The following is a 20,806-nucleotide window of genomic DNA, read 5'->3' as shown; positions in this document are numbered from 1 at the left end:
GTGGCTAGCTCAAGAGTGAGGTCTTGCTTGCTCTCCTCTGGTGGGAAGTAGCCTGCCTATTCAAGTACTCCACCCACAGCTGAGTCTCATTAGCTCTCAACACAGCTCTGCTGAGACTGCCGAGGCAATGTGCTACTCTCTCAATGAGGCTCAGCTTCTTAAAAGCACCACACCTGGAATGGCACTACAATGTTTTAAATGAAAAATATATATTAGCATTTAAATAATTACAATTATTGGTTATTAATTAAAACAGCAATTAATAGTTTTAAGCAAAGTGTCTTACACAAAGTAGACAAATTACAAAAAAAAACATTACCTCTTCACATGTTTCTACACAATACAAGTATATCAATAATGTTAGGACTAATGCTATTATTGTATATGCTAGAACTATTATTACCCATCTTACTTTTATATGTCGATAGTCGGATAAAAGTGGGGAATTAAAAGAGTTCCATTGTGGGTGGGGGTGAGGTACTCAATAAAATTCAAGCATTATGTTTCCTCTTGAAAACTGCACAATCAATGGAAAATGTGTTCTAAAGGCAATAAAACAAAAGAACTAAACTTTCAACTTAAGGAAAGTAAGTTTTTAACACTCAGTACATAAGGACATTTGTGTCTACCACCACAAAGTATATCACAAATAAGGAAGAATCAAAGGGGAGCATCCAAGTGCATTAGTGACAAAGAACTTCAGCATAAATATTCAGTGGAAAAAGCCATTATATCTTTCATATTAAGGTTTTGAAACTGTAAACAGATCGGTGCTGCCATGGAAGCAGCAGAAAGCATTAGCAAGAATACTACAATTCAACCAAGATGGGTTGAATGCTTTCCTTAAGAGGGGAATTATTTTGAAAAATAGGTGTAAGGGTAAATCACACTTGTAATATAGAGCAGTATTTCATTTCTGAATTAATATCATATATAAATACTGTATATAGTAATACTTAAATGGAAAAATGCCATTTCTCTTTGAAGTCTCCTTTGCAACTCTTCTGTTCTCTGACAATGCTTATGATCATTCTGTAGCTATTTCAAGGATTTGTCTGTATTTGTCTATAACAAACTGCCAAAGCTTTTGTTATTTTTTTAATCATTGCCCCGCAGGCGAATCTCTTGCACCCCAAAATAAAGGGTATAGATGGCATTTTAGACACATGCTTGATTCTTCAAAATGAAAAAGAAAGAAATGGCTGCCAGGGTGTTATCTGATGAAAGAAACAGGTGTATGGTACTTAAATAACTGTTGCAGTGTGGGGGAATATAATGTTATATTTTTCAGTACTTCACTACTTGCTGTTTAAAAGATCATTAAAGTAAATCCCTCATATGTGACTAAAGTGATAGGATGACAGTTGTCTTTAGAGAAGCATAGATTTCATTATCTTGTATGTGTGCCCCAGGCACTTTGCCATTTCTAAAATGTCAGTTTTATCAAACCACTTGTGTTAAGCATTCATGGTTATTTCTGAATAGCTGAATGCTGATATATTTTAAATGTATTAATGTCATTGTAGTGCACTGTGTGTACCACAATTTTATACACTTATTTGTGTGTGTTAAATTGCAGACTCCTACATTTGTATAATGTGTGTAAAGGAATGTCTTAAGTGTCATTGAACCTTGTTAATCAATTGCCATTTATGTATTTTCTTTAATTCCCTTCTACCCCTCCTTCCTCATTTTTCAATTCCCCTGCCTTGTGTCTCTGCTGTTTCCCTCAAAACAATTCTGCTTTCCAATCTTGTCTTCATGCATAATGCATTGCCTTTTCCCATATCACAAATCTGTATGGTTTTGTTTCGCGATGTACTGCCTACCACTAAACCCTTCCTCTTCTTAAACTCTGAATTAAAAAAAAAATCAATGGACTATTGCTATGTCCCCTTGCATTATTTTTCAATTCTCTCACTTACAACTTTGGCAAATCATCATATATTCAATCCTTCTGGTCCCTTTGTTTGGAGTTTCTGTTTTTCTATTTATTGTATTCTAATCTTATTTACCAACTTGCCATCTGCTTGGTGGGTTGCTCAATTGCATCTTTTCCAACTCTGACTCATTCTATACATACCATTTTTTCTTCTCTGCAAACTGGTGTTTATCACACTCCCTCACTTAATTATATATCATATTGTTTATTACTTTAATGCTGACCTTTGCATTTTTTAATTTAACTTATACTTATAATATTTACCTATGTGTTTTCATTTTTGCAAAATATTTTGCCATATGCTTTTTAAACCTTAATCATTATTTGTTTAAAAATGCATTAAATGTGGCATCAATGTATTTACTTAAAACCCTCCATTTTGTTCATTCTAACGCCCCATCTGTTAACTGTGGATTTTTGCTTTGCTCTGATTGCCTGAATCCATCCTTCTGTTATCACACCTGAATGTTAATGTTTCCTCCCTACAAACATTTCATGCAACCGAAAAAATATTTTAAAAATACATTTTTTTTGCTCAACCTGTACTGTGTGCTCATCTGCCTTAATGCTGAATCTGTGTTTGCATGGAACGAACTGATTATTATATAATTTATGTCTTTGAAATGTTTATTGTCCTCCTTTCCTTCTTGTCTTCACTGCTGTGCTTTCTATTGCTTTCCTCTGCCTTCTTCTCTGGATCATTTTGCTGTTTTTTTGCACAAAGCTCAACCTTCCCTTTCCCCCTCCCCCCACCTCATTACAGATGACGCCTTCCAACATGGATGTGGAAGTCCATCTCCGCACCCCATCTCGGCTGTTGCTGCCATCGGAGTAACATTGTCCTTTGCCATCCATTTGTCTTGATGTTTTCCAGTCCAACAGTTACAGGATCAGTTTGTGTATCACAGCCAATCCACTGCCCCCTGGGACAGCACTCTTTGCTCCATACTCTTGAGACTTGAATCTGCTATGTGACATATGATAAAGCCTACACTGGTTAAACAGGGTCAGATGCACAGATATTTATTTACCAAGAGAGGCAAGAACATGGATCTCATTTTCAACAAAACAGTTTCTTATTAACCTCTCTTAAATTAGAAATTGCAGATATTTTAACTTCCATGAAAACAGTTCCTTTATGGAAATAAACAATGGAATTGAAACCATGAAAAACAAAAGAAGGCTTAGTTTAAAATACTTTAAGTATGCTGAGTAAATTGTGAACATTTTATTATTTGTTCTATGTGCAAATACTTAATTTGGCATTTGTTTAAATATATTCCTATTTTATTAACACCCATTAAAATAAAAAAAAAGTTTATAATAATTTTAAAGAAAGAAAACACAGGGATTTGAATTGTAAATGCACATAAATATGGAAATACTCTATTCCTGTGAATACTCTGGTGACTTATTTAGAATAAAACATACATTATTAACATTACACATTTTAGTTATTAATTTGATATGAAGGTCATATGAAGTATGTTCTCAATATTCATAGAAAGTTCAGATTTTGGGGAATGCAGATAGTGAATAGGATTGAAATGGATCCAGCTGCCAGGCTATGTATAGAGAACAATTAGTTTTCACTCACTCCATGATCTTACTCTCTCAATGATAGTTCATACAGATGCAGCCATTCAAAATGGGTGAGGTATTTCGCGGCATACCGCGACACGCCCACCGGGGTATCACGCGGTTCACGTGTGTCACGTGACTATCCGGCGTCGCCTTGTAAAACCGCCAGGGGGAGCTTAACCTCTCATGTACAGCATTTGAGCCTTTAATTTTGAACTGTGTATTACAGCATGTTAATCATCAGTCATTAAAATGTTGGTATATTTTATGAAAGCAAGATTGCTCAGTTGGACAAAAGTACACAACCTACCTTTATCAGAAATATTTATGCATCAAAGCCTTTACTGAAGATATTACTAATAGTATTAATAATGGATGACTTTGGACAAGCTGTATACTCAAAGTATAATTTCTTTAGCACATTTGTACAAGCACTTGGAATCTGTCCAAGCCATACTTTGTCAGGCATTTTGTTTTACTTCAACGGGCATAAAAACTTCCTTGCTTTTACCAGGGCGTTTTATAATTTCTACGAAAATGATTTAAAATGCGACACCTATCATTCAACTAGAGCTTAAAATATCACAAGGAAAAATACACACCGGTATTCCATTTCTCCCTAAACATTGTAAGCTTCGAAGTCTTTAACTAACGTGATACCGGAGTCAACAAGCATACTTTTAGAATTTGATTAAAAGGGAATATAATATGGAATCGCGTATCTCAAGAATTTAATAACGGTATGATTATATCCGTGTACTGCGGCAGGGCTATGTAGGGCTGTTTCGCCTGCCTGCTCATGCGAGCTGTCTTGTAGCCTACTGGTCTAGGTGTGTGACTACCAACTGGCAGGTTGTGTGTTTGAATCCAGCTGGTGCTGGACCTTCCAGTTTTATTTATTTATTTTTTAATCGCGTAACATAAACATATTACCGTATGCAAACTGTACTGTATACAATATGTATATGTATATTTAATGTCTTAACTGTGCCCGTTTAAGTATTGAATATTCATATCTAATTTTACCACTGAAGGGAAATCTTAACATAAACATACAGTATATGGCTGGTCTCGGTACTTTAAAGAAAAAAATACACACCAGTATTTCATTTCTCCCTAAACATTGTAAGCTTCGAAGTCTTTAACTAACGTGATACCGGAGTCAACAAGCATACTTTTAGAATTTGATTAAAAGGGAATATAATATGGAATCGTGTATCTCAAGAAATTAATAACGATATAATTATATTCATGTTGCAAAAGAACTGCAACGGACATAAAAACTCCCTTGCTTTTAACAGAGCGTTCCATAATTTCTAACTACGAAAATGCCAGGTGAAAGGATTTGTAAACATATTTTGTTAAAGCAAGTCAGTTTTTTCTGCAACACATAAAATACATTTTTCCAAGAAAGTTTAGCCTTTGTCACTAATGAAACCACTAAATAAAGACATAAATATAGAAATCTTAAGATTTGTTTTATTTAATGTTGGTAGCAGGATGAACTGTCAGAGTGTATATTTTGTCGCAAAGTTGCTGCAAGATGTTAACAGTGAAAAAGGTATTTAGAAATGAGTTATTTCAAGATGAAAAAGAAAACATACACGAAACATGGTTTCATTATGACCAGAATCGGTCTTGAGATATTTTTAACTTGATTTACAGTATTTGAGAGGTATGTCTTAACACCGATACTACAGTGCTTAAGTACTGCTCATGTATATGTTTCTAGGTTTATATTATGCATTTCATATGGTCAAATTACTTTTGAGCAACTAATAAGAAGCGCGAAACGGTATGCGTTTTACTTTCGTTTTGTGCTGGGACCCGTGGATTGATTAGAGATATCAAGTACATACAAGTCATTTTTTAAATGTTGTAGTTCGTCTTGAAAAAATGTTACGAGTACATCATCTATCAACAATCACACAGGTCCTGTTTCCATATTGCGGATTTTGGTTAGGTATTATCAAATCCAGTGGCGCTGTTAGTTTACTGAGTCCCATGTCACATGGTCTGTGATTGAAACCTGTAAAACCGGTTTAATTCGTCACAGCCAGCACTCTTCAGGTGTGAGGGTCTTCTGCTCAGAATGAAAAGCTAAAATGTTTGTGTTTATTCTAATGGTAGTGGGGGCAGGGTGTGTGGGAACAGGTTTGGTTGAAATTGCATTGGAGATCTATGTTCTTCACACCTGAAACATTTTCTCTGAAAGCATTTTCTTCGCAGTTTAACCGATCTTGTTACAGCATGTTACAGTTTACTATTATTAACCATATTAATTTTAAGTGCTTAATGTAAAATCTTGTAAAAATATATTTTCATTGTTCAAATATACATTAAGTCTGACTATCATATAATAAGTTAAATACAAAACTAAAGAAAAAATAGGGTTAAATATAATTCAAAATATTTTGCTAACAATGTTAACTGTTTATGAATAATAAAATGTATTAACTAAGGAGTAGGATGGCACAGTTGTTAGTATGCTTTTTGTTTTGTTTCTTTTTCATAAATACAACAGTAGTACCTGATGTCTCAGTGGCTTTCAAAATTAAATTATGCATGCAAACCTGTGAACTAGAAAGATAACTAAGATTTTAATACTAATTAAAAGACCGCGGGCACTTCCCACCCCCTCTACATTCTCAGAGTAGAACAGACTAACCTTCTAATGAAAGACGGTCCACCCCCCACGGACAGGAAAAGTGCCCACAGGCACTTAAACTTAATATGGTCAGTAACGGTAAACAGTAACATGGTAAGAAGGAGCACGTACAAACGTTTTCGAAATAACCACATGTAAGACTCTGATCCTAAAAATGTTTAGGGAGAAAGTGGAATACTGGTGTGTATTTTTTCTTTAAACTACCAATACCAGCCATATACAGTCTGTAACGTAGGGATTTCTATATGTCTTTATTTAGTGGTTACATTAGTGACAAAGGCTAAACTTTTAGCTTCAGTAACGTGTACATATCTCCCCTTTTTATAAAACGACATGGTTGAAAACTGTTCCAGAGCCACTGTTGTTTCATCATGAAATGCCTCTCCCTGTTCAATCCACTGGAAAAAAGACAAGGAGCATAAAGCTTCTGATGGTCATAAACGATATTCATTTAGGAGCAGCATCAGAGGTATGTTTTTAACTGCACTGCATTGGAGAGAATACCATAGTGTGTTTTTTTTTTTTTACTCCCTGGCGGAAACTGGCTTCCAGAAGAATCAGTATGGCTCAGAGATTAAATAAAACTTCACTCGCACCAAACAAATGTATATTTCTAAATATCACAACATGATCGAATTTAAGTCATTTTAATAACAATGAATAGTCACCTATGCGTTACAATATAAACATTTATATTGATTTAAATCGCGTTTAAATCACCTTTATTTAAAACCCATAAATAAAGCTGATACTGTTTAGACTTTCAATTATTTAAAACTGTATTAAAGCAGCACGATATACAATGCAACGTAAATCGCTATCTTTGTCTTCTGTGTAATAATGTTCACCTCTCTGTCCAGCAAATTTACAATAGTAATAATAATGAACTTTATTGTATATGGCGCCTTTAAAGGTGGCTCCTCAAAGCGCTTTACAGGTTAAAAACAATACTGTTAGGCTGGGAAAACGATTTTTTTTTAAGAAATACAAAATGAGATATAATGATATGTTCCGGCTTAGACATTAACGAAGAGCATAATGCGTGTACTGTATACACTGCAAGTACAACCCCCCTCTCTGCAGGAGTGCTGGCTGTGACGAATTGAACCGGTTTCACGGGTATTTTCAAAGTAGGAGGCGAGATTTCCAGTGAAAGACACCTCCCCCCCCTCAAAAACCCAGTAAGTACAGTACTTACTAGTTAAAGTCTAGGCTCCCGACTACGGCGAAAGGAACCCTTCTTTCATTAGAAGACAATGAACATATTTTAGCCCTGAATGAATTAATAGCAAACATGGTTTACATAAAAGACATTTTTCCAAGAAAGTTTAGCCTTTGTCACTAATGAAACCACTAAATAAAGACATAAATATAAAAATCTTAAGATTTTTAAAATACATGACTTTGCTAAAATTTATTTGAAAATAAAAACAATTACAACCGCCAGGGGAGAGAGAGAACAGGGGAGGGATGTTGGTTTTGCATAAGGGGCGGGGCTATGGAAAGTAGGTATGTTTGGGAATGTGTAGTTACATGTTCTGGCTGTTTGTGAATTATCGTTGTTGTGTATGGAGTGTTGAGGTATTGATTTTGTGTAATGCTTTAAGTTGAAAATTGAGGTGGATTTTGTTTATGATAAACAGGATAAACTGGGATGGGAGGAAGGTTTGGTTTTGCATAAGGGGCGGGATTATGATAATTGGAGGACTTTGCGAGAGTAAAATGGTTTGATATATTTGATTTTGTATTGTGGTTGTTATCTATGTTTTTGGTTGGTATTATGTTTATATGGTTGTTTTTGTTGGTTGGTTGTTATTATGGTTATTAATAATACGATCTATAGTTGAAATCTGAGCCTAAATAAAAAGAAAAAGCAAGTGATTAGGTTTATGAGCAATCTAATTACTTATTCGTTTAAAACGCTATATAAAATAAAGTTTATTATTAATTTGCTGGACAGAGCGGTGAACATTATTATGCATAAGACAAAGATAACGATCCTGATCAGTTTAGAAATCTGTGTACGCTGTAAGGTTTTTACTTCTTAAACTTTTAAAATACACGTTTTGAATAGAAAGAAATCCTCTTCCTGGTACAGTATGTATAGCAAACCAGCACGTCTTTTTTCTCCAATCAGAGGGGAGTCAGATGGTGTCAGCCAATCACCATTCTGCGTTGGGTAGCAACGGGTGACTGTTCTCAGGCGGAAGATGTAAACAGCTTAATGTTCGTGTTAAATAATTTTTTTAAATTCAATTAAACGGGCACAGTTAAGACATTAAATATACATATACATACTGTATACAGTACAGTTTGCATACGGTAATATGTTTATGTTACGCGATTAAAAAATAAATAAATAAAAATGAAAAGTCCAGCACCAGCTGGATTTGAACACACAACCTGCCAGTTGGTAGTCACGCACCTAGACCAGTAGGCTACAAGACAGCTCGCATGAACAGGCAGGCGAAACAGCCCTACACAGCCCTGTTGCAGCACACGGATGTAATCATACCGTTATTAAATTCTTGAGATACGCGATTCCATATTATATTCCCTTTTAATCAAATTCTAAAAGTATGCTTGTTGACTCCGGTATCGCGTTAGTTAAAGACTTCGAAGCTTACAATGTTTAGGGAGAAATGGAATACTGGTGTGTATTTTTTTCTTTAAAGTACCAAGACCAGCTATATACTGTATGTTTATGTTCCAAAATTAATATCGTTTATGGCTTTCACACGCGTTACAGTATGCTCCTATTCTTTTTATGCTCAGCTACTAAGATTTCCCTTCAGTGGTAAAATTCAATATCTACAACGGGCACAGTAAAGACGTTTACAGTAAGTCTTTCTACGACAGACCAACGGACCACGAGTGTCCCTGTCGGTCAACCAATCACGTACCGCGGTATTTTGCGTCATCGCGCGTCACGATGCACGACGCCGTAGCCAATTACCTCCGGTACGTGTCTGTACCGCGCACTTTGAATGGCTGCATCTGTACATCTGCAACTATTTGTCAGATATTTAGTTTTAATTTTTAAAGACAGGTGCATGTACAATATACTATGAATGCACTATTACAGATTTAATGCAGTGCTGCTGTAAATATTGATTTTAGAAGTTAATGTTAAAGTATACACTGATACTTTTTAATGCAAAGAGCATACTGTAGATTTTGCTGAATATGAATTAGAAACAAGACTTTGGCAATTCTATTTTGCTGTATATTTCCTTGCCTGAATTCTTGATCAATAATTGTTCTATTTTGTAAATGGCAGAGGGACATGCCCTCCCACTCAAGATTTCTCTTGTGAGCTAGAATAATGATGTTAAACTGTATTACACAACCCTCTGTTACCCACATTCTCTTTGTCTGATTGACAGCCACAATTGTGTTATTTTTATTTGTGTCTATGAAGATGTCAAGCTTTAATCTGACAAATAAACTTCTTAGAAATGAACTGTAAAACTATACAACCTGTGCACAATGAATTCCTTTCTACAATAGCATAAAGGCTTTCACAACAGTGATATTGCAATGACACATAAATATACAGTAAGTGTAAACATTCATATCTATGTAGTGGCAAGGCTTATTAAAATTCAGGAATTAAGTTTTCTGCTCCCTTGCCAGTCCCTCTCTCTTTCATCTCAGTGGTGCTTAGTACAGAGAGGCCATTCCATTTGGTTCACAATTAAGGTGTTTTTCTAGCTGATAGAGTGTCCTGATAAAGAACAACTCCCAATTCCTGATATTCTCCAGCAACCTTAATAAATGTTAATCTCTGGCGCCTTAAAGTCTGAGATTCCAAGGGAGTCTTATTCAAAGTAGGTTTACAACTCTAAGGTTACTAATAGTTACTCATCAAGAGCCAATCAGGAACTGGTAGGGCAGGTTAACCCCACGTGGGTCTCTGATGCCCATGAAACTTTCAACCAGTGAACGACCTGCATTTCCTCCAGGAATAACAGGCAACACAGAGCGCCCGTAGAACAGTTCCCAAGGGCAGAACAGTTCCCAAGCGCAGAACATACTCGTAGCGCGCCTGCTGGACATTCAGCCTCAGGGCTCCACCTGTGCATCCTCAGACTCAGCCCGGACAACCACATAACGACCAGTGTGTCCGAGTGCAGGACTTTCCTTTGTTCTAAGAGTTGAGGACGGAGGTTGCCAGTGCGTAACCAAAGGATCCACCTGGATTAGCATCAGCAGCAAGCCATGTGAACAGGTCGGAACTGTGGACAGCTAAGGATTCAGGACTAGTGCTTCATCAGGAACGAACCAGTCTTCTTCCTGACCTGCTGGGACCCACAGTCACTTTTCTCCTGTGCACAAACTCTTGCTAGTTTCAGCCAACACTAACTAGCTGGTCTTCAGAGAACATCAGCAGCGTATACATCCGGAATCTCCATCACGTCGCAAGCCACATCGAGCACTGCCTGGCACCGAGCCAGGGAGCGCCGATTGGACAAAACAAGCCTGCCACTGCTTCTTGGTGTCTGAAGGAGATCTGAATCCCCATAGATTGGATGAATATTCAACATTCTGCATTACCGCTCGAGAATTCAATTGTTACCTCAACCCCAGTTGATATTGTTGTAACAGAAAGAATAAGGTTCTGGATCCCGAGATGAAGTAAAACAGATGAGTTTATTGCATGCAAGGAACAATAAAGCCGAAGTCTTGTTTCCCGCAAGAAACAACAAATCCGAAGTATTGTTCGATGTGCCGGTACAAACTTTTAGGTTATATAGTCCTTGCTTGCTGCTTCAGACGTCATTCGGTGTTATGGTAAGGGGAGGGGGTCATGGTATTTGGCCAGTTAAAAGACCCTGGCCAAATGGTCAGTTTAAGATTATGCCCGCAGGGGGTTCCTAGCTCGCATCTGGAATCCTTATCAGTTAACCCCCTTTCCTGCCATAAACCCCTGTTGCTTAGAAGTCTAATTTTCAGGCAGAACTGACTTAAGTTAACCCTTTTTACATCTTGTCTCTTACTTCAATATCAATTAAATTCCTATGAGTGATGTACTTGTTTTGAGTATCTAGTGTAGAAGTTGTAACCAAGTTCATTTACAAAACGATCTATGTGAATGACATACTGAATGTATGTCCCTCTTGGTATTTGTAACTCTTCGTGATTGAATACAGATGCAGCTATTCAAAACGGGTGGGGTATTTCGTGGTACACCGTAGTGGGCGTGTAGCGTCAAAACTCAGTTTCACGCGGTGTATCGCGTCATTTGAAGTCATACTGGAAAGTATCCGGAATCACCTTGTAAAACCGCCAGGAGGAGCCAATAATGCTTAACCTCTCATGTACAGCATTCGAGCTTTTAAATTTAAACTGTGTATTACAGCATGTTAATCATCAATCATAAAAAAGTTGGTATATTTTATGAAAGCAAGATTGCTCAGTTGGACATAAGTATACAACCTACCTTTATCATAAATATTTTAATTATGCAGAAATATTTTAAGCCTTTACCAAAGATATTACTAATAGTATTAATAATGAATGACCTTGGACAAGCTGTAAACTCAAAGTATTACGCTGGTCCACATTATTTGTAACCGTCATTTTAAATGAAAATACTTTATTTTTTCATCGACAAAAAGTAACACCACAGCATTTTGTTGATCTAACTCACAAACATGGGACATTAGCTAGCCAATAGGATAAAGGAATAAATGACTTTTTTTGTTTATTTCTTTAGCACATTTATTTGAACAAGCACTGAAAAACTGTCCAATCCCTAGTTCATCTGGCATTTTCTTTTAGTATAACAGACATAAAAGCTCCCTTGCTTTTAACAGAGCGTTTCATAATTTCTAACAATGAAAATTATTGAAACTGCGACACTTATCATTCAACCAGAGCTCAAAATATCACAAGGATCCTCAGACTGTACAAAGACTGTATTAAAGGATACTTGTATCAGATACATGAGAATCCAGGCTTTTTTATCTACGCTTTCTTATCTACGCTAAGATGTAGTCTTTAAAATTTATTACACAGTAAAAAGTCAAATTTCTGGGGTGTCAGTATAACAGAGATTATGGTACCACTTCAGAAGGGTGTCAGCCAGTCAGATTCCAGGACCGGAATTATCTGTTTTATAATCGAGAATATGTAATCACGTATCTAAATAAATTAATAATGATATTAATTTAAGGATCTAAATATCTAAATATATGTATCTATATAGCTGGTAGTATTACTGTATTTCACGTTTTGTTAACACCCGAATCGCAGGTGGATTCTATTTTTTGGTCTGTTATGGTCTGTAGCTCAAATCCTGCTTAACTAAAAATTAGACACGAGAAGAGTATTATTGGACAATGTTGTGAGGCTCTGGCAGAATTTCTCTGTAAACTGAAGGGTTATAGAGGAGACAGGTTGTGTATCCCTTCTTTTGACACTTGTAAAAAAAACATTCCAATGTTAATGCAATACGGAAGATAATTTGGTGTATTGGTCATTAGTGAAAAGATTTCATCATTTAATCTCTTTACTGTGCACATTTTAATCCACTTAGTATTGAATATTTACATGGAATTTTACCACTAAAGGGAAATTTTAGTAGCTAAGCATAAAACGCAGAGGAGCATAACAAAGGTCATAAACGATATTAATTTAGGAACATAAACATGTTATGTAAACTATATGTTGCTGTTATTGGTATTTTAAAGAAAAAATACACACCAATACTCCATTTCTCCCTAAACATTTTAAGCACCAAAGTCTTACATGTGGTTGACCTTCCGACCATATTACTGTAATGTCTATATTGCAGTTGCAGTGCGTGTCACATGTCTTGCTTCGGTGGCGTCACGGCTTAAGCGACTGATTTACAGTACTGTCAGGTGTTCAAATCCAGCAATCGCTATGCGTTTTCTTTTAACAGAAACACTTCTTTGAAAAACTAAAATAGCAAATATTATGGACACTACAGTATATTGACATTTTTTATATTTCAAAATAACACATGTTCGTACTACATGTACAGTAAACAGCGGTACCGCAGGTTGAATTGTAGGGCGCAAATCCACCTGAGCCCGAAAACCCAACATTATGTGCGTTCGCCTGGCGCAGCGCTGTTTTCATCACTCTCTGCGGGAGTGCTAGCTGTAACGAATTAAACCGGTTTCACAGGTATTTTCAAAGTAGAAGTCTTCCAGCGAAAGACACCCCCCCCCCCTCCAAAACCCCCTTTTTTTGCTTACAGTAGTAGTTCATAAGTACAGTACAGAAAGTACAGTAAGTACTTACTGTACAGTACTTACTTACGGTAGTAGTTCTCGCGTTAAGATAGCTAGGTGTTATCATAAACTATTAGTAATCAATAATATTAAATTTAGCACTGTAATAAAATGTGCTAATAATAAATTGTATTCTACTCTGAGAATGTAAGGGGGAGGAAGAATGCCCGTGGTCTTTTCACCGATAAACTTGTCAAGCTGTCAACAAAAAATTGTGTGTCCATAATATTGCTATTTTGATATTGCTAATTGCTATTGTTACTGAGTCTCTGTGTCTACAGTACATTGTTTGTGAACCAACTGGTTTCACAGGTATTTTCAACCCCCAGTCAGTGTTGTTTCATTGGTTGTTATCCTGTAAAGCCCTTTGAGGAGCCACCTTTAAAGGCGCTATATAAAATAAAGTTTATTATTATTATTAATATTGATCATATTTTTCCTCCCAGAACTTGTAAATTGTTGTTGTTATTGTTGTTGTTATCCTGTAAACCGCTTTGAGAAGCATACTGTCCAGCTTGTCACGTGCATTCTCTTGTAAAATAACAGGTAGAGCTTTGGGCTTATTAGTGCTCTACTTACTGCAACTTAATGTAAATACATTTTGTCTCCAAATCGACCACCACTTGTATGAATCATAGCCCCGCCAAATGATGCAAATTCCGCTGCAATGGTTGTGTGCAGGAATTATTCAGTATGACATCTCCATGTTCAAGTAAACACTGCTCTGTGTGCAAATGCAAATGCATTTAAAAAAAGTTTTTTTTTAAAAAAGCCACCTTTAATGGCGCTTTATAAAATAAAGTTTATTATTATTATTAATATTGATGATATTCTTCCTCCCAGGACTTGTAAAATTATTGTTGTTATTGTTGTTATCCTGTAAAGCGCTTTGAGAAGCATACTGTCCAGCATATTTCATTGCACTTTGACAGAGTCTTATAATCACTTGTTGTTAGAATATCCCCCAAGAGGATATTCCCCCCAAGAGGATATAGAGGATATCCCCCAAGAGGTATCCAGGTAACAGTGAAACGGGTGTACAGTCTTGGGAGATCACCCATTTTCCATGTAAATAGTTCCCTGGTTCCGCACCCCTTGGTGTCTCTCTGTCTCTCTCTGGCCCGCACTCTTGGCGGGCTTGTCTTGTGTCTCTCTCTCGTCTGGGTGCGGGAGTGCTGCTGGCGGGTGGTGACGGAGAAGAAATAAAGTGCACTTTTTAACTCCACAAGTCTGAGTCTCTGTGTTCATCCTCAACGAACCCAAATTCATTACATTGGTGTCAGAAGCGGGAGGATGGACAGTGAACTGCCAGTTCCCCCAGCCCCGGGGACTCCGGAGGCCATTGGGAAATGGGAGCAGGGTGGCCTAAAGGGGGGAAGGCCGCCCTTGAGCGACGCTACCCCCGCTCCGGAAAGCCAGAAGGAGCATTTCACCCCGCCTGCTGTGGGAAGAGTTGGCCACAGCCATGGCTAATTCCTTCCCTGCCTCACCGAGGGCAGACCCTGCCAGGCCCTCGTCGACACCGGTTCGACCATCACCCTGCTAAGGCCTGGTGTCTTGCTGGGCACCGAGGTAGCCGGACCCCCAGGGCGCTCACCACACAGTTTGGGGCTGCAAGGGTGAAACACCCCTTCTACCTATCCTGGGGTTGGACTGGTTGCAGCAAGTGGGTGGTTGCCTTGACTTGGGCGTGAGGGATGGGGTACTGCACTGGGGGTGGCGGGTGCCTTCCAGCGGCAAGGTCAGGTGGCAGTTTGTGGTGTCGCGGTTGCTCCGTGGGGCAGTTCTCCAAGCAGTGCACAGCCAGCTGGAGTCCGCCAAGCAGTGACCTCGCCGCTGGAGGGCACCTTCCACCCCCGGCGCAGCACCCCGTCCCTCACCTCCGAGGCCTCCCACAGTGCATTGAGTGCCTTACAGACTCCGGGTAGGGGCAAGCTTATCTCACCGTCCTGGGAGTCAGCTCTGGCACGCTCGCCCCGACACCTGCAGCTCCGACAGGCCCAACATGTCAGCTGCTGCCACCTCCGCTTCCCGCTCCGGTCAACCCACACACCCCGGACACCTCCTGCCCCGCCCACCGTAAGACTGATTCATTCCTCCTGCTCCACCAACTCTCGCCGGACCAAGTCAAGGCAACTACCCACTTGCTGCAACCAGTCCAACCCCAGGATACAGTCCTCGCGGACTGGGGCAAGGTAGAAGCGGTGTTACACCCTCGCAGCCCCAAAGTACACGGTGAGCGCCCTGGGGGTCTGGCTGCCTTCCTGCCCAGCAGGACACCAGGTCGCAGCAGGGTGATGGTCGAACCAGTGTCGACGAGGGCCTGGCAGGGTCTGCCCTCGATTAGGCAGGGAAGAAATAAGCCCAGGGTGTGGCCAACCCTTCACACAGCAGGTGGGTGAAGCACTCTTTCTGGCTTTCCGGAGCCGGGGTAGCATCGCTCAAGGGTGGCCTTCCCCCCTTTAGGGTAAAAGGGGTGTCTAAAGGGGTGATTTCAGACCACATTTTAGTTACTTTATTTTGTTTACTTTTAACATTTCTGTAATTTACAGTAGATGCCACAATAGAAGCCCGAAGCCTATTATATATTGGATCCTCTGAGTCCCATGACTCAGTCTTGTCTGCTTTCCTAGAATAATGAATGATATACAGAACATATGTCCCTCTTGGTATTTGTAACTCGTGATTGAATATATACCTGTTGTATTCTGCAAACCCTCACGATAAGATCTGTTATGTTTATGTGCACAATTTATGTATTAATAAATGTATTCTCGTGTATTAGTACCTGTGTGTGTGTGTTGTTTATATTATCCCGCAAGGCTGGATTCTAATACCATGAAAAGAATCATTTTGTGACTTACTGTTACAATTAAAATTGTCACAGTAAATGCACAACCCCTACATTACTGCTGCCTCGTGAGAGGATACTACATAAATTGGCCTGGGGGGGCCTGGTAAGAATGAAATGAATCAACCAATCGGAATAATTCCAAAAGAAAACGCTGCGGGTTTCATGCACGACAATACAGAGTGTGCTGAAAGCCGAAAGGAAAAAAGTTCCCCTTGCTCTTTAAGCAGTGCTTGATTGTTTTGTGATCTTTTGCGATCTACCGGGTTGATTGCATACTTGATCTTGTGGTTTTCTGTGGTAAAACTGAGATTCCGTACTTAAAAGTAATACTCTTAAGTTTAACGATGGTTGTTAAAAGGTCTGACTACTGGCATAGCGTTGAGAGAACTCAGAGAGGGCTAGTAGCTAGTCTGCATGAAAATGAAAGGGAATTGGAGAGTTTATACGAACGTAACCATAAAATGAGCAAGGACTTGTTGCGTGTCAGTGAGGACTCACTTAGACGGGAGCTGAATGTTGCCCTGCGGGCAGCACAGCTCCCCCAACACAGGCGTTCCTCACCGCCAAGCAGTCCGCAGCACTCGGTTAGCCGGGAGAAAAAGGTTCCGCCTGCGCGAGAGCTCTACCAGACGGGATCTGTAACTGGGTCATTGTGGGGTAGAGAGCCGAGTCGATTAAGGAGTGAGCCCCCAGACCACGATCTCCCCCATCTCTCCGTCAGCGGAGAAGCTAGAAAAATAAACCTCCGTTCTTTGAGAGAGCTAGCGAAGGACATAGAGAGATTTGACCCCGCGTTGTTTGAGTTATCCCGCAAGGTTGGATTCTAATACGATGAAAAGAATCATTTTGTGACTTACTGCTACAATTAAAAATTGTCCCAGTAAATGCACAAACCCCTACATTACTGGTGTCTCGTGAGAGGATACTACACCTTCGTAGCAATTATTTACAGAAGTGAAGGATGGTGATTGCAGAAAATCTTTAATGTTTTTCAATAAAAAGAAAATCTAAAATCATATTTAGTGGTTTAATGTGTCTGAAGAGATATAAGGAACTTTAAGAAAGAAAATAATTTTTTTCCAGGCTAAGGACAGAATAATAAATGGGATTTTGCTTTTAGATCAACAATATGCAAATCATACATTATGGCAAAATCTTTTTGACTAGTAGAAAATGCATCCATTATTTTTGCATTATTCTGAGCCATGTTATATTTATTTACTGTCACTGAGCTTGATGCAGGATCCTAAATTCAGGCACCATCAAATATCCATCAAGCACTGAAATTGATAACCTGCTGCATAATTACTGGAACAAGAAAAGATTCTACATCCCGGAAAAGATTCTACATTCCGGTGTGCAAAGTTGGTAAAGACATAAAAAAGACTCGCCTGCAATTGCTGCCCAAAATGCTCAAGCGAGTACTGACTCAGGGGTTGAATCCTCATAACAATCAACATCTTTCACTTTATGAACTGAAATCAACATGTATAGATTAAAATATTCACTTGGTTTTGAATATATAACCTGTGTATTCTGAAAATGTTACACTGTAATTTAACAAAATGGGACATCATTAGGCAAAGCAAGGTGGTATAGTGTGTGTGTGTGTTTTTGTGTCTATGTGTAACCTGCAATGGACTGTTGTCCTATGTAGGGTGTATCTTGCCCTGTACCCATGTAGTAATGTGTGAAAATACTCTTGGTATACTGCACATTCAGCATATTATATTTAATATTTCTGAACTATAAATAAATCACTAGGCATTGGTCAAAGGTTCTAGAGTTCCTCATGAACATAACCTATACAGTAGATGGCCTAAAGTTTTCTAGAAAGAAATGAGGCATTTCTATCAAAATTTGTAAGCTGTTTTACCTGCTGTACTTATGGTGAAATAGAGATCAGAAGCATTTTTTACATCATATTTGTTACAGTACCAGCATCCAGCCACCAGAGGGCACCCAAAAATGACAGTACATACCTCATCCTCTCTGGGGAGTTATAGGTTAATGAGACCTCATTAACCCATTACCATGCCTCCCCTTCAGCCTATTTAAACCCTGCTCCTGTTCCTTCAGTGTTCAGTATTGGTTTTGACTTTGAGAACTACACTTCTCTATCACTGTGAGATTTCCCATACATTCCTTTTTGGCTATTGGATTTTTAGAACTTGTCTTGGATACCTTAAGCTTTATCTCCTTTTTGGCTCCTTGACCTCTGCTAGTTTTTTACTTTTATCTTGAATTTTGCTGTTAACTAGGTGTTTTATGACACCTAACCCTCATAGGAGACATAAAAAGTCTCTATAATCTGCAACAGGCTCGTGGCTTCCCTGTGGAAAACTTATAAATAATTATATAATACTGCATGTCTGGCAGTCTGCTGTCCAATCTCCAGTTTAGTTTTATATTCACATATAACATTCACAGGTCAATATTCAAAAACATCTTTATTATATATTCTCACAGGAATAATGAGTAAATTAAATAAAACCACAGCTTGTTACAGTTGACTATAATAATCAAATTACTCATAAATGTTTTTGTGCATTCGAGAATTATGCAAATACCACTTTTCATCTTCAACTTTAATTTCATAATGGACATAGCTGAATTGATTCCATTTTTTATAAAGTTGGATTACAGAGGTGAATCATAAGTCAAAATATTTCACAAATGAAAGTTAAGTATAAGGATAATATTGCAACAATACATATTTTATATTTCTCATTATTTGAGGATGTTTGTGTGTGTTGAACACATAGTAAAGAACCCCTCAAGCTGTTCATTGTATTCAGACCAAAACAGATGCACTTCATGTCTGACAAAAGAGTTGAGAGCTCCCAGCCCCAAACATTATATTGCTTTATACCCTTTTTCAATCTTACTCATCATACCTAACACAATATCTGTTATGATCTCAAAAATCATGTACATTTTAGTGGTTATGAGTTTTTCTAAGAATGTTTTGCTATGCTATTTTTTACATATATGACATTTGCTATACTTGGAATTTAATATATTGGTTTTCCCTGCAGGAGGCTCTCTCCTTTGGGCTCTCTTTACTTTGAGATAAAATTTATTTTGAACATCTGAATGCTGTCACGGCTTTACATCAGTTTGTATAAAACAAAAAAAATACAAATAAAATGAAGTTTAAAATACGTCTTTATTTCTCTAGCATGAATGTTGTCATTCAAACCAGTTTAACTGTAAAAACTGGTTAGCAGAAGTGTTCACAAAGGAGAAGTTTAAAATAAAAAAATAGACACCAAACCTGGAATATTAAAAGTGTTCAAGAAAGGTATTTAGTTATTTAAATGCCTAAAATGTAAAATAATATAATTAATCAATAATGTATCAAGAACTATTAAATTAAAGCTAGTTATACAAAAACTCAAAATTCCAGTCCGTGAATTAAAATCACTCATAAGTGGTCAATTTCAACATATAAATATTCCAGTGCCACAACTTGTTTCCAGAGTTCAGAACGACCACATGTAGTTTGAGATAACACAGGTCCTGATAGCATTTAGCCATTAATGAAAAGCCTGTTGTTCTTTCACAAGTATGTATACTGGATGAAATAGAAATGTCAAGAAAGTGCCATACCTTTATATTACTAAAAGTAAATGTTGTGCCACAAAACAGGTACCCCTCTTTGCTCTTATCTGCCTATGGTACAAGGGAATTGCAACTCTAGAGAGTCGGTAAATTCCCTTTCAAATGACAACTTATTTGCAATGGTCTCTCATATGAGGATTTTATCTTTAGCTAAAGAAAACCTGCAAGAGCTCATTTTCACTTGTTGCTTGTAACAGTTCTAAGTATTTTGTATGCATGCTTTTAGATTGTTCAGTAGTTTTACAAATTACTCTGGAGTTAATATTTTATTGCAAAACACAATGAACACAACGCAAAACGCAAGATTCAAAATCCGTCCGAAATATTGTATTTAAAATACCTTGCAGGGTTTAACTTGCCTTTAAATATTCAGCAGACTTTAGCATAACACAAATCAGGAGAACGTGCACACACATACGTTTTTCAGAGGTTGAAGTAAATAAATCGCCCCAAGGGTATTATCGAGTGAGGCACCATGAGAGTAAAAACTGCGAAGGTATTAAAATATTAAGTTCTGAAGATCTTGTTTGATGCTTCTTGATGCTTTCAAACGTGTATGAAGCCCAATAAATTAGTATTCTATTTTCAATGCCAAAAGACACCTAATTTGGAAATTTGTGACTTACTTCCCACAAGACTTAACACTGAATTGGTATAGTCAAATGACAGTGCTAACCAATTCATCATACCTTTAATTGCAAGAATGGTCTGCTAATAAAAGCTTCAAATACATACTTTGGATGTATTTTAGGTCCGTAAATGTCGTTCACTTAAAAATACTGCAGGACATTTAGAGGCGATATGAATAATTATCTGTAAAATGCACACTCACACTTTTCGACCAAATTATCTTAATGTTATTCATGCATTCC

General features: G+C 37.8%; 1 protein-coding gene across 7 annotated transcripts in view; it reads left to right on the top strand.

Annotated features, from left to right (window-relative positions):
* The window catches only part of LOC148676410 (neural cell adhesion molecule 2-like), a 923,711-nt gene that overhangs the window by 850,646 nt on the left and 52,259 nt on the right, over positions 1-20,806 (top strand). Inside the window, exon 16 of one of the 7 annotated variants that reach the window (XM_088607803.1) lies at positions 2,706-3,580. The exons of 5 other annotated variants lie outside the window; for them this stretch is intronic. In XM_088607803.1, coding sequence (XP_088463929.1) covers positions 2,706-2,806 — 101 coding nt within the window. In that variant the 3' untranslated portion in view covers positions 2,807-3,580. Of the gene's footprint in view, positions 1-2,666; positions 3,581-20,806 lie in introns of those variants that run through there. One more of the 7 variants, XM_088607793.1, reaches the window with a different exon arrangement.

This window comes from Lepisosteus platostomus, chromosome 2 (genome assembly GCF_059453375.1).
Source record: "Lepisosteus platostomus isolate fLepPlt1 chromosome 2, fLepPlt1.hap1, whole genome shotgun sequence".
Classification (NCBI taxonomy): Eukaryota; Metazoa; Chordata; class Actinopteri; order Semionotiformes; family Lepisosteidae; genus Lepisosteus; species Lepisosteus platostomus.
This window is presented reverse-complemented; position numbering and strand designations above follow the sequence as displayed.